This window comes from Alosa sapidissima, chromosome 14, assembly GCF_018492685.1.
Source record: "Alosa sapidissima isolate fAloSap1 chromosome 14, fAloSap1.pri, whole genome shotgun sequence".
NCBI lineage: Eukaryota > Metazoa > Chordata > Actinopteri > Clupeiformes > Clupeidae > Alosa > Alosa sapidissima.
Window position 1 is genome coordinate 6,309,785 of NC_055970.1, and position 14,768 is coordinate 6,324,552.

Below are 14,768 nucleotides of genomic sequence, written 5' to 3' on the forward strand. Positions count from 1 at the left end.
CCATCTTTTGTGCCGCGAATGGTTGCGGTCAGCAGTGCCGAGTGGGTGAGTGCAGCATGCCTGCTCTTTTAAAGGGGGTTACCACGGGCAACTGCTTTCAGCGGCGTTGCACGGAGCACCTTGTGCGGCAGGGCTTTGTCCACTCAAGGGTTGTCCTCTTGTGCTCAGCTCTTTTTTTTTCTCCTTCTTCTGTGGGCAGTAACAACCTGTGATGGATAGCACCAATTCATTAGGCCGAGGACAGACACTTAAACATACACTAAAACTTCTGTTCTCACTGGGACACACACACACACACACACACACACACACGGACACGGACAAACACACACATATTCTCATTCATACACAAACCTGCAAGCACCAAGACATTTTCACCAAACATTTTTTGAGCGCCAATTCTGCGTCACTACCATCAAGGCATAGAAACTTACAACAGCTGCAGCAATGACTTGCCTTGTGGGGTGTGTAGCGTTAAGAGGGCAACTTTAACACCTCTCTTCCCCCTCTCCATCACCTCAATGGACTTGGCATAGTGGGAGAAACCCTTGGGCTTTGCCAGCATGAGCCAAGCGCAAGCTCTCACTGGCCTGAGCACACACACTCCTCCATAGCCCAGGCTCTCACTGGCCTGAGCACACACACTCCTCCATAGCCCAGGCTCTCACTGGCCTGAGCACACACACTCCTCCATAGCCCAGGGAATGGTGCTGTTGCAGTGTTGCCCCCCCCCCCCCCTCAGCACTGTCAGCTTCCTCTCAGGACCCACTGACACCTATTGTACCAGGGAGAAGGATGGGGGTTCAGGAAGTCAGCAGAGCACCGCACCACACACACACACACACACACACTCACGCACACACACACTCACGCACACACACACACACACAAACACACACACACACACACACACACACACACACACACACACACACATACAGACACACACACACACACATACACACACACAAACACACACACACACACACACAGACAGACACATACACACAGTAACACACATACAGACACACACACATAGACACACACACATACAGACACACACACACCTTGCACCGACACACACAAATGCAAATTTCGAAGCTTAGAAGAAGGACCTGTAGAGAAAGACCAGTTTCAGCAAGTCACCAGGACACCACCTCTGGTTAACTCACACACATACTCAAAAAACGTGCATAGAGAAATGTCCCACACACATGATGTAAAACAGAGAGGGGAACTGGCCCTCCCACTGGACCTCTCCTGCAGGAAGCACAGCCTCATCAACCACACACTACAGGAAGCACAGCCTCATCAACCACACACTACAGGAAGCACAGCCTCATCAACCACACACTACAGGAACAGCCTCATCAACCACACACTACAGGAAGCACAGCCTCATCAACCACACACTACAGGAAGCACAGCCTCATCAACCACACACTCCAGGAACAGCCTCATCAACCACACACTCCAGGAACAGCCTCATCAACCACACACTACAGGAAGCACAGCCTCATCAACCACACACTACAGGAACAGCCTCATCAACCACACACTCCAGGAACAGCCTCATCAACCACACACTACAGGAACAGTGAGGGGGAAAACCAGAAAAGAACCGTAGAACCTTATGTGCTTAGTCCCAAGCCCATCTGTATCAACATGCATACACATGCACTTACACAAACGCTAGCTATAACCCCTTTACCAAACCTGTACAGACTGCACTGACGTGATACACACGTGCACAGGAGACACAGAGAGTTGCGCGGTCCCATCCCGGTGCCTGGCTCTTCCCAGAGCTCTGCCGCAGTAACCCAGGGCCGACCTCGCCGCAGCCGTCATCCGCTCCGGTTGGTTGAACTTCACTGCTCTAGTGGGTACAGTGGTGACGTGCGGTGGGGGGGGGGGGGTAGACTGGTTTTTAAGGTGGCATAGTGCCAGTCTGTCTCCATGACGGACTGCTTGTAAATACCACTGTGTCATGCAATGGGGTCACTGCAAGCTCTCAAGACGAGTTATGAATAAAACATAGATGTGGGGGAAATGTTGCTCTTCTGTTATTGTCTGTGGTCAGTGGTAGAGTAACAGGGAGATTGGAGGTGCAGTGAGCATTCTGGAGGGGGACGAGTTATCTGTTTGTACCTGTGTCAACTTGAATGAATATATGTGGACAATAATACCCAAGAGGCTATGATGGTCCACAGATGTAACACAGATTGAGATTTCATATGTTTGAAACAGAGCAGAGTCCTATTCCATGGCATATTTATTAGCTGTATATTGTTGATGATAATTTTAATGAATCCACTTTGTTTTACATGAATGTTTGTGGTTGTTGTCTAGAACCATAGAACTACAAAAATGTTGCCAAATTCTGTGCTATGACCGTTTGTTTTTTTAGATAGGATGCAACTCTTGGAGTTCATATCCCTGGGTTTCAAGATTTCCAAAATTCCTAAAAAGAGACTTTGAATTTAGTCCTGTGATCAGTTAAGAAATACTTCTGATCCCCTGGCACTATACCAGTAACTACAGTCTGTCATTCACCGTAAAACACTTCAAGAAGGCAATGGGGAATACATTACTCAGAGATCCATGCTGTGCGTAAACAGTAAAAATGGTTTAAAAAGCCGAATCCGAGGGACTACGTAGGCAGCGGTCCTCCAGTTGTGCTGTCATAACGCATGTGGCTGTAGCGTCTCAGCGCGGCCTATCGGATGTGAAAGCGCCACTTACACATGTTTGTCCTCTGCGCCTCGCGACCTCCGCAGGCCACGTCTGACCCTCGGGCGGGATCTCTCGCCTCTGTGACGCCAGCTGGCCAACCAACTTTTCCTCAGGGTCCCTATGCCCCCAACCACCACCCCTACCCCTAACACACAGACGCACAAACACACACACACACACAGACACATACACACACTTTTACACTCTCTCACACACACACACACACACACACACACACACACACATACACACAATTTTACACTCTCTCACACACACACACACACACTTTTACACACACACACACACATTTACACACACACATACACACACTTTTACACACACACACACACACTTTTACACTCACACACACACACTTTTACACACACACACACACACACACACACACACACACACACACTTTTACACACACACACACACACACACACACACTCTCACACACACACACACACACACATCCCCCCATCCCACCTCCACCACCATGCCCCTCCGGGCCTCTCCCACAGCATCACACTTCCAAACGCTGCAGAGGGGAGCGGATAGAAAGTCCCGGCAGAGGCCTTTTTGACCTCGACTCTGTGCCCCCTGCAGACACTGACTGCACTGGACAATCTAGACCTGCAGGGGAAGTGCCGCTCGAGGGGTGTGTGTGTGTGTGTGTCTGTGGGTTGGGTGATAGTGATAGTCATACTCTAGCAGGAGCCTTTGTGACTGGCCGCAGCGGTCATCTCATGTCCCTCCTCTGCACTGGTCAAACAGCTAGCACTGTGAGGCATTTAAATGGTCGTTTAATGAACGTGCCTGGAGAATGACGATGTGGTTTATTCCCTTGTGAAAGGGTTTGGCAAATAATGTGGTTGCTCTGTGCCATTGGTAGATTGTTTGTATTGTTTACATGTTTACTGTATGTTATTTATGTCTGTTTACTTTGTTTGCTCTGTTGATAGTTATATAAAGCATGCCAAAGACAGCAATATCCTGAACACATTTAATTATTAGTCAGACGTCTGACATCCATCAGGTAAAAATATTTCACAACCCTGTACAAAGTCCTGTTAAGACCTGCTTTCTTTCCTCCGCATGAAGTACAAGTCAAGCATATGGAAATTGAGCGTGAAAACTAAGGGGAATGGAAAGTGTTGGTGGGAGCAGGGATCATCCCCCAGACTTTGTTTGACCTGTCAGATGCATTATGGGCCACGCAGGAGACGCATCCTCTCGCCGTGTCTCCGTGTGTGTGTCTCCTGGAAGTCTCGTGGGCTCGGCGCGGCCAGTCAGGTGACACGGGCTGCACATGACCTTTACCGGTTACAGAGCAAGGAGGCAGGGCCTCCTCCTCCACAGTCTAAGCTGATGTCAGATCCTCCAATCCACAACCAGTGTGTTTACTTCTCGTCCACAACCAGTGTGTTTACTTCTCGTCTACAACTTCCAGAAACTGCTAACATGTTAAAACAAGTGCTCTTCTCCAATATGTTTATGATTTTGAGTATTTGAGGCCTTGTGTTTATTTTTGCTTAAAATGCTTTCACTTTCTTTTCCCTGGTATTAGCTTTAGAGTGAAGTGTTGTGCTCTGACACATCCTCTCCCTTGAATGGTGATTTCATCGTGCTTCCAAAGAAATGCACAATCGCTATGTCAGTATCCCTAAGAAGTGGAATTTCAATTTCAAGTAGTATATACTCTTTTGATCCCGTGAGGGAAATTTGGTCTCTGCATTTATCCCAATCTGTGAATTAGTGAAACACACTCGGCACACAGTGTACACACAGTGAGGTGAAGCATACACTAATCCCGGCACAGTGAGCTGCCTGCATCAACAGCGGCGCTCGGGGAGCAGTGAGGGGTTAGGTGCCTTGCTCAAGGGCACTTCAGCCATGCCTACTGGTCGGGGTTCGAACCGGCAACCCTCTGGTTACAGGTCCGAAGTGCTAACCAGTAGGCCACGGCTGCCCCAACACTTGGACCTAAGGCGTTATTTGCAGTAATGCGCCCTGATAATAAATGCATCCTTATCTTCTCTACACTTGGTACAGTGCAGTAGAGGGGCCCTCGCATGGCCATTCGGTCTTGAGTGGACGGTGGAGAGGGGGGAGCGTCAGCGCTGGGGCAGCCTGAGGCGTGTGTGTAACCACAGCGAGAGATGAACTCTACAGAAGCTGAAGACAAGCCCAGGGATCAGGCTCAGGTTACCTACCTTTTCAGATCACAAAAGAAGAGGAAGGTGGAGATTTGTGTCCGCTTTCGTTCCGAAACGAGAAGGGTTAGAATTTCACAAGGCCGTCGGAATGTTTGGTTCACATGTGTAGATGTCCCTCTCTGCAGTAAGTGATGAAATACAGAATTTTCATAGATATAAAGTAGCGCCTTCTCACTGCCTTGGTAGGCATACAGTTCCTTTTGCACACTTTACGTTTCATTCTAAACTGTATTTGTGGCCTACAACATGCATTTTAACCTAAACAATGTAGAATGTGTCTTCCAGCCATAAAACAGATGGAACAAGGAGCATACATATACCGTTACTTTTTAAACACAATTCATGAAGACATGGCAAACTGAGGAACACCATTTTTTTTTCTTATGCCTCTAGGAAATGCAAAGAAAGCTGCAATGTACGTGTCAGAATGTATTAGCAAATGAGCTTAGCTGATTGAAATCAGACCTATCATGATTTGTGACCACTGGGCCTTTATTGTCCCAGAATTCTTTGGGGTTTGGAGCTGTTGGTAAGACTCTGTGAAGTAATTGACTAATGCACCTAATGCTTTTGTAATTAGCAGTTACGGACTTTGGAATTTCTTTGATGGAGTGCTTTTAGGATCCCCCCCCCCCCCCCTTAATCTCTCTTTGGTGCAGTTAGGCTATTTTAATTTCAAATTAGAGATGCTAAATACTGTGAACACTTCTCCACTTAGTTGCCCAACTCAGTTTGTGTCTCTTACAGCATGTTTCTTTCTTTTCTCCCTTGTGGCTTGTGAGATGTGGGAGCGTTGAGTTGCGTTGAGCCATAAAGCCCTCATCAGCTGCATCAGCTGAGGCGTTTTTATTGTCCATTGTGGGGTGATATAAATAACCCTCTTAATCAAAGCCAGCCCTAAGGTGCTTCTGGAGAGACCCTTGGGTATCATTTCAGGTGCTTAAGGTTCATGTGGTGCTTTGTCACAGCCCCTCCCTATGGCAGGGCTTGCTCCGTGGCACTGTTGTGACGGAGAGACCTTTACCCCTGCGTGCCAAGCCTGCCGAAAGGGGCACGTGCCCCAACAACACTAGTGAGGCTATGGGACCTGTCCACTACCAGGGGGTGTAGCGGCTAATCGCAAATGCCAAATGGACTGCATTTGTATACTGCTTTTTCTACCAGGGGGTGTAGCGGCTAATCGCAAATGCTAAATGGACTGCATTTGTATAGACCCTTTCAACAATAAAAACAAAAACAATGCTTGAACGTTCTATTTGGGCCCCAATCTACTTCCTCTGCATTAAGATAACATATGGAATGTTCAAAAGGAAGTCTTGTGGGGCCAACTATGATGCTGATAATGGAACTCTCTTGAAAGGGTCCATACTGCTTTTTCTACTCATCCGAGCAAAAACTCTTCAAAGTCCTTTATAGCATAATGCCCTCACATTCACCCATACCCTCACACATTCATACACCGATGGTGGAAGCTGCCATGCAATGCGCCAACCTGCGCATCGGGAGCAGTTTGGGGTTCAGTGGATTGGTCAAGGGTCAGGAGAGGCAGCCTCCGCTTTGGGTCTCCATACCCAGCGTTGTGGAAAAGTCTTTGGCTTTCAGATCACAGAGCAGCACTGGAATCCTCAGTAGACTTTGTGTGACTCTCACACTGACAAGGTGCCAGCTCCCCAAAAGCTGCTTAATGGTCATGAGTTGATGGTTATGAGAATAATATTTCTCTTTTTTTACGTCTCTTTCTTCCTCATCTTCTTTTCTCTTCCCTCAGTTTTTTTCTTCCCTCTCTCTGTTGTAATGATAAAACAGCAACTACACACCAAGTCAGTTGCTCAGATCAAGTTCACATAACTGTTGCTTTAATAAACACTTAACAGGAAGTGAAAGTTTTGTGAGAGAAAAAGAATGTAATGTCCAGGTCTTGTAATTGGCCGTGTCTTGATCTGAAGACAGTGATGGAGTCTCCGGGCTTCTGAGCTCCTGGGCTGTTTATCCTACTCTGCGCTATCTGTCATCGATTGGCCCGCTATCAAGGTTGCCGATGTCGGTGTGGTTGTTTGGAACAGGATGACCTTCCTTTCAGCACGCTCTCCGTCCAGACAGGAGGCTCTCCGCCAAAGCAGCCTCGGTGGGTCTATAGGTGCGTGACTGTCTCAGAGGAGTGTGATATTTTTTTTTCCCCCTCCTTTTCTTTTTTTCCTCCTCTCGTCGTTGTAGATTTTACCTTGTCCACACCGAGGTCTACTTATGTGCTATTGATTTTGCTCCTCAAACTTTCCGCTGCAGTGCACTCTGTGGCGCGCAGTCATGGCTTGATCAATGCATTATTTCTCTTTTTTACTCACACTTGGCTGGCTCGGAGACATGAAAGGTTACGCGGCCCTAAACTCGAGAAACATCTTCTGGAGGCCTTCTTTTGTGTGTGTGTGTGTGTATGTGTGTGTGTGTGGGTGTGTGGGCGGGCGGGCCAGTGGGTGGTTGTGTATGTGTGTGTGTGGGGGGGGGGGGGGTGGATTGGTGTGTGTGAGAAAGAGTTTGTTTAATCAATTCGCTATGTTATTTCTGAAGCTCGTTTGGATCCCCAGTAGTGTAGGCCTTACTAAAAAGCATATTTACTGCGCTGCGCAACACAATGCATGGATAATTCAAAGGATATCTCACTATCATGTCGTTCCCCGGCTTCTGACACTCAAGAGGCATCAAAAGATACACAAGTTGCTCATTAGTGCATTGACTCATGTCATTTGCTCCTTTTGTACTTTGCAAATTCCACACTAAAAGCTCTGCATCTTATCTTTCCTCTAGAGTTAACTGATTGCTCCAAGGAATTGCAATGTCACTGCCTCAAAGCGAACCATCCGGGATGTTACTAGTGGCACTTTATCCCGACCTGAAGGGGACAGTGGTCGTACAATGGCTTAGGATGAGAGGAGGACAGAAGAAGAAGGGAGGCAGTGAAGAAAGAAGGAAGAGGGGAAGAGATGGGGATGAGATAGCGGAGCGCGATAGAGGAGAGATCAGACCAGGGCCCTTATCCCTGCTTGTAATAACGGGGTTCCTCTCTCATCCAGGACACACAATGGGGGCTGCAGAGGTCCGTCATTAGGCCCCAGATAAGTATCTGCTGTGGGGCGAGGTTCACCATTATCCCCCTCGGCCGCAGGGAGAGAGCCAGAGGGGTGTATGGGTTCAGGGGTGCTGGTGCTGGGATGCCCCCGCCGGCCTCTCTGCCCAATATCACTGGGTTGTCTGAGGTGGGGATAAGACCCCGAAAGGTGGCCGTGTGGGTCCCTGCGTGCTCACACGTACGCCCTCTCGTACGCCTCTTCACTCACCAGTGCAGGCCCTCAGCTTTTAGTGCTCTCCACTGTGGCTTTGCTTTCAGAGTCAAGTCCCTCTTAACCTTCCTGTGCATGTGCGTGCGTCAGTGCATGCATATTGGTGTGTTAGCATTATGACAAGTGAATTTATTGTGTGTGTCTGTGTTTATGAGTTTGCATGCATGCATGTGTTTATGTAAGTTTGTGCGGGTGTGTGTGTGTGTTTCCGTGAGGACCACTCATTAGCTGTGGCTCATTTGTGCGAGCCGTTGGCACAGGCCAGCCTTGAGAGAGAGATTAGTGCTGGTGTGGAACAAGTTACCGTGGTAAAGCGCTTGATTCTAATGACTCTGATATAATCCATAGCTCAGCACCTAACTCTAGTCCACTCCAACCCCCTCCCACCCCCCCACCCCACCCCACCCCTCCACTGAGCCACTTGAGAGACTAAGACACGGTGAGAGGTTTTTAGCAGCACGCTAACAGGTCCATGCCTGGCGATTGAGAGTGCGTGGCCAAGCGTCAAACGCGATTTGGGCTCAATGCGCTTTCTGTGTGTGCAAACATGGGATATAAAAATGGCAGCTCTGCTGCGCAGGCCAGTTCTGGAGTGCGTGGGGGTGAGGAGACACCACGGTCCACACTCTTCCTCTCTCTCCCACAGCCACCCCTTAGCCTCTTAGACCCGATGGGAGAGAAGTGGTCTCCAAGACTCGCAGGTGGACCCAAGACTTGGCTCCAGTCCATCTGGATGCATGGATTGGATATGAATCCCACAGTGTTATTTAATCATGCTCTTGGGTTTTTTTCTTACAAAATGCTTGTGATACTACGTAACATATGATTGTGTCAAAATAACCTTGATTTTGCGTCCATCTTGCTAGTTGCTTTTCTTCAAAGCCAGGGGCGGAGTGGGGCACTAAAATCCACCGGGAAAATTCTGACGGCACCAGCCCCCCCTCCCAACACCCCCCCCCCCCCCCCCCCACACACACACACACACAAGCCAATCAACCACAAACCAGGCACTTTTAATAAATGTGTAAGGAACTAGATATGCAACCGTGCAGTATAAAAACAGCTTTGGGTATGGGTATCATAGCACTCCAATAGTTGCCTGTATAAATTTAAAAAAGGCCTAGCCTACAGACAATGTCAACCTAATAACAGAGGTAATTAAATAATTGGAAAAAAAACAGGCACTTTGAATAGGTTTGTACAAGAATGATTAAAGTAGGCCTATATAGGCTTACATATAGACAGTTCCAACGAGTTCCACCATCCATTTATCAGCCTGAGTGGCCCACTAATTAGTCATTAGGCTAGGCCTAGGCTACATATCAACATAAGACTAGCTTGTACTAGTTTCAATAACGTCAATGCTTTAGCTCTGCTAACCTTGCTCTCTGCCTTCAAACCATATATAAAACAGAAAGCAACCACGCAAATCCGTCGACTATCAAAACTCCTGTAGTTTTCCTCGAACTTGATCGTTTGTAGGGTCGTGCCATTAGACGAGGGGCCGCTCATTTATCCCCCTACATTTCTGTAAATAGACTTGACCTGCAATCGGTTCATTGGATAAACCAGAAACACATTCCCCATTCCCAGGAGGCTTTGCTCCATTCTAGCCTAGGCTTACGTTAATTTAAGTACAAACAAACAAATTTAATTGTCATTTTTTTTTTATTTGTGATGAAAGTTCTGTAACGCCTGAATAGGACAAAAATGAATTAAGATAAAAGTTAAGACTAGGCTAGCCTACACAAAAATCAGCATGGGAGAGATGAGCGTGCAGGGTAACCATGAATGACATATAGACAGTGAGCAAGTGGTATAAATTGGTTGGACTTCCCAAATGTTAAAGTGTAGATCTCGGAGATTTTCATGGAAAATTCTCAATGCACCTATCAGGTCGATGGCCGCGTACGACTCACGGCCGCGATAATAGCTCTATGGGCCGGCCCGCACCGCGCAGACTCATCGGCCGGCCCGCACCGCGCAGACTCATCGGCCGGCCCACACCGCGCAGACTCATCGGCCGGCCCACCGGGAAAACTTCCGATCGTCCCGATTGCCACTCCGCCCCTGTTCAAAGCTGCATACATTAAAGCAACACCAAAGAACTTTCCCTCTGTCGCACGCATGCTATTTGTTTATACAGCACCGGCTTTGCAAATAACAATGTCCACAGACAAGGTAGAATATGTTGCATGATTTATGAAAGTACAATGTATTGCGACGTCAAACGCAAGTCAAATTTGTAGTTTCTTATGTCTCATTCCATCGAACTACAGATCCGCTACCCGATCTGGCAAACTTACATAGTGCGGTTATAGCCGATAGAGGGCTGCGAAGCGAATGCAGAAGTGCCGTTCACCCTGTTACGAGTTGATGAACCACTGAAACGATTTTGGAAACATTACAAAAAACTCTTTGGTGTTGCTTTAAAAAGAATGTGTGTGTTTTTACTTGCGAATGTGCTCTTTATAGACTAAACCCATAGCCTTTCTTTTCCTAGCATCTTGTGCTAGCAGCAGCAACACAATATTACATGATGTTACGCAACCATGTGAGTCAAAGGAAGCGTTCTCTGTAGCCTATGTTCTTTTGTCTGACAGCCTGCATAGCATCATTCAATGGTGTGTGTGTATGTACAGTATGTGTGTGGATGGATTGATGGATGGATGGATGCAATCTTCTACATTTTGGTTGACCATTGCCTATTGTATGTATCTCCTCGTATTTGACTGACATGCTTTCTCTCCTTTTATTTTCCCACCTCTCTGTCTCTCTATCGTCTTCCTCTCATTCTCTCTCTCTCTTACTATCCTTCACTTTTCCTTCAAACTCTTTCTCCCTCTCCCTCTATCCTCCTCTTTACTCTTTTCTCCTTTTCTGTTTTTCTCAATCCCTCCTTTTTTCTCCACCCCTCCTTTTTTCTCCATCTCTCTCTCCATCTCTCTCTCTCTCTCTCTCTCTCTCTCTCTCTCTCTCTCTCTCTCTCTCTCTCTCTCTCTCTCTCTCTCCACAGAGGCTGCACTTGCCTCCAGACCTGTCAGACACAGTGAGTCGTGTGAGTAAAGTGGAGCTGGCAGCGGGCTGTGGTTCCACCGCCACTGGCAACAAGCACCTGGACTTCTAGAGCTTTCGCTTCTCTCTTTCCCTCCCTTTCTCTCTTTCCCTCTCTTCCTCTCTCTCTTTCTGTCCCCCTCTTTCTCCCTCTCTCTCTCCCTCTCTTTCCCTTCTCTCTCTCCCCCTCTTTCTCTCTCTCTCTCCCCCCTCCTCTCTCTCTTCCCCCTGCCATACCTCCCCCCTCCCTTGCCATTTCCATGACATTCTAACGAGAGCTTCCAACCCCTCCCCCCACATCAGACTTGTCTGCCTCCGCCAAACACCCCATCTCTCTGTCTCTCACACACACACACACACACACACACTCTCTCTCTCTCACACACACACACACACACATACACGCAGACACACACACTCACACATACACACGCACACACATACAGGCACACCATCCCCTCTCCCTGCTCCGACATCTCGCCTCACCAACACACAGATAAATGAGAGAGAGAGAGAGAGAGAGAATATATGGGATAAACAGTGGGAGAAGAAAGGTTTGGAAAGATCCAGCAAATGATCAGTAATTAAGACTGTGTTGCATACTGGGCTCTGCCCCTTAGCAGACCCACGCTGTTGCCCCTCTAAACTCACAGGTGCACCGCGGACACTCTCTGCACTCAGGCACTCTTGTACACCATATGTTGCTGTTGATGTGAAGAAAATAAACAATTTCTTCTTTTTCTACAGCCAGTGTCTGTGTGTTTCTTTTATTGACCCATGCTTGCCTTCATTTTCGGGATTGTTGTGTTGCTGTGTAAGTGAATAATAGATGCGAGATGTTTAGTTGTCAGAATAGTTAGATCTTGGGTGAAGGCAAAAGGCATGTGTTTATTAAGCAGCAGGATTCATTATGCAGCTCTTCCATCACAGCCCCAGGGCTCAGGGTTCTTTGTTTCTCTCTCTCTCTCTCTCTCTCTCTCTCTCTCTCTCTCTCTCTCTCTCTCTCTCTCTCCCTCTCTCCCTCTCCCTTCAGACAGACACTGTAATGTTATTTCCATAACTTGGATTAAAAGCATATCTGGCCTGACCAGCCCTGGTGCCCGTGCATGAATATGTAGGTGAGAGGGGACGAGAGGGAGCGGGGTCGGCTCGGATTCCATTGGTCATCACCGCTCCTCCCAAGCCCGCTGCTTTGACAGGCCTGCGAGAGCAAATTAGGTCAAACGCTGCCGTGGACGGCCTCATTTGCAACATCCACAAGATGTAAGACTGTAAAGTTATTTCACTAGTGCTGGTCTTTTCTTTCTCTTTTTCTTCCTCTGTCTCTCTCTCCATCTGTCTCTTTCTCTTTCTATTTCCTTCACCATTTTCCTTTCTCATTTATCTTTGTTCTATATCTCTGTTATATCTGTCTATGTCTGATAGTCATGGTGCTGTATATTACTGTTACGCTCTCTCTGGGATATAAAGGTATAGATATATAGATAGAGAGTCCAGTCATACATATAGCACTGGTCTAATGCGTTAAGCCTTTAATGTGTAAAGATTTCATCATATGCCCGAGGCACATTAAAGTAAGTTAATTAAAATTCAAATGAATATGTTTGTTCACATATATGTACTGTATGTCTACGGTTGGGGCTGATTCTGTGTGTGTGTGTTTGAGCGCCTGCATGTGATTCTAACTTAAATTTCAGATGACATGACCCCCAGTGACTTCTAGAGGAAGAGTACTCATAATGTAAAAATACTGTCAGTCATGCATTATTCATAGGTCTAGTTACATAAATCTACGTACGAAAACACAAAGATGTGGGGCCTGTACACAAACTCTGGCTTTCATGTATTCAACAGCTGCCATCTCTGTTAGATTGCAAACACCATATCCATCCTCACCAGTTTCTGCACGACTTCTGTACCACTGACTAAAAAGGAGCACTTGACTCACTGAATATAAATCTCAGACGCTGTTTCTCAACGAGACACATTATCCATGTCAGAAAGTCCATCTCATACTGCTTGTTTGTGGCTTCTCTCTTGTCTGCTGTGACGCTGTCTTCAGAACTGTTGTTTTTTCTCTGAGAAGCCCCGATAATGAACGCCGACTAACAGCCCCAGTTCATGTCCTTGGTGTCAGTGAGGGGTATGTGTTTGCTGCTGGGTGTCAGGTCCAGACTCATAGTTGCGGTGATTTTTATCCGTTAGCTGAGACACGAGAGGCTCATCCGTCAGGAAAAGGCCATTTTTCCTTCTCTCCTCTGTCCGTCTGTACTGGGTCCGTCTGCATCAGTCCCGTCTGATTTGACAGTGAGACGGCGCTTTGATGCCTCACCTGGTCCTTGGTCTGTCTTTGTCCTGTCCAGTCATGTTTTCAGACACCCCCCCCCCCCCCTCTCTCTTCAGCTCCCCGCATTCTTTATTTACACACAGTGCAACTAAGTGACGGGACTGCCATCATATCTCGGCCTGCTACACCTACAGGGTTTACACATTGCAAATACACAGCATGCCATTTCATTTGTGTCAAAAAGTAATAAGCCTTAACATGATTTATCACAACTGTCTGTAACTGTTCATCAATCACATGGCAAAGTGTTCTAATTAAATGCTAAGTAGCACTTAATTCATTGTGGTAATGACCGATCATCGTCTGACTCACTCCCTTTCTGTGAATTAACAAGTGTAAATATTCATCAATCAGAGGTCTCTAATCATATTTATGTTTACCTCCTTACACGGATATTATTACCTGGAGGTCTGCGTGGACAAACCTGCGAAGGATTAGAAACGTGTCACCACAGTTTAGGGGGGAAAGTGTTGATGAAGGCAGAGAAGCGCTGAGCTTACAGTGTGATGAGTGTTGTGATGCGCTGTTAGAACCACCCCATTACACATTTCAATCAGTCTGAAAGGCTCTGCGTTTCTATGTGGCAAGGCTTGTTTTATTTATTTTTTTCTTCCTGTGCTGGTTAAAAATGACTCATGATGCAAAAAAAACTATGTACTCAGGAGTTATCACAACTATGTGTATACAGTACATAGAGGGTTAAAGTCATTGAGAGATTTACATAAACACACACACACACAGACACACACTGTTACAGCAACAACCTGTATGAGGTTGAGCTCTTGTGATGCACAACCACGTCAGTGGAGCAGTTCCATTTTGTATCTGTCACACTGGCTTAGTTTACGTAATCCCACTCTAATATTATCAGTCGTCATTAATCGACACAGCCTGAACATATCCTGCTAACACAAGAGCACAGGGGGGAGGGGGGGGGCAGCATACCATACCATCTTGTTTGATTGATGCCCTGGCTGGTTTTCCTCATCGCCCACATTGTTGTGTGTGTTTGTCATCTCACACCTAGAGGAATCTTTTTAATAACCCCACTGGAATTCCTGTACTATTTGCATTTGTGTT

At 47.0% G+C, this 14,768-nt stretch overlaps 1 protein-coding gene across 1 annotated transcript in view; it reads left to right on the plus strand.

Annotated features, from left to right (window-relative positions):
* elp4 (elongator acetyltransferase complex subunit 4) overlaps positions 1 to 12,087 on the plus strand; it is a 61,244-nt gene extending 49,157 nt beyond the window's left edge. The window contains exon 10 of the mRNA XM_042061831.1: positions 11,304 to 12,087. Coding sequence (XP_041917765.1) covers positions 11,304 to 11,414 — 111 coding nt within the window. The 3' untranslated portion in view covers positions 11,415 to 12,087. The remainder of the gene's footprint in view (positions 1 to 11,303) is intronic.
* Positions 12,088 to 14,768: the final 2,681 nt, after the last annotated feature.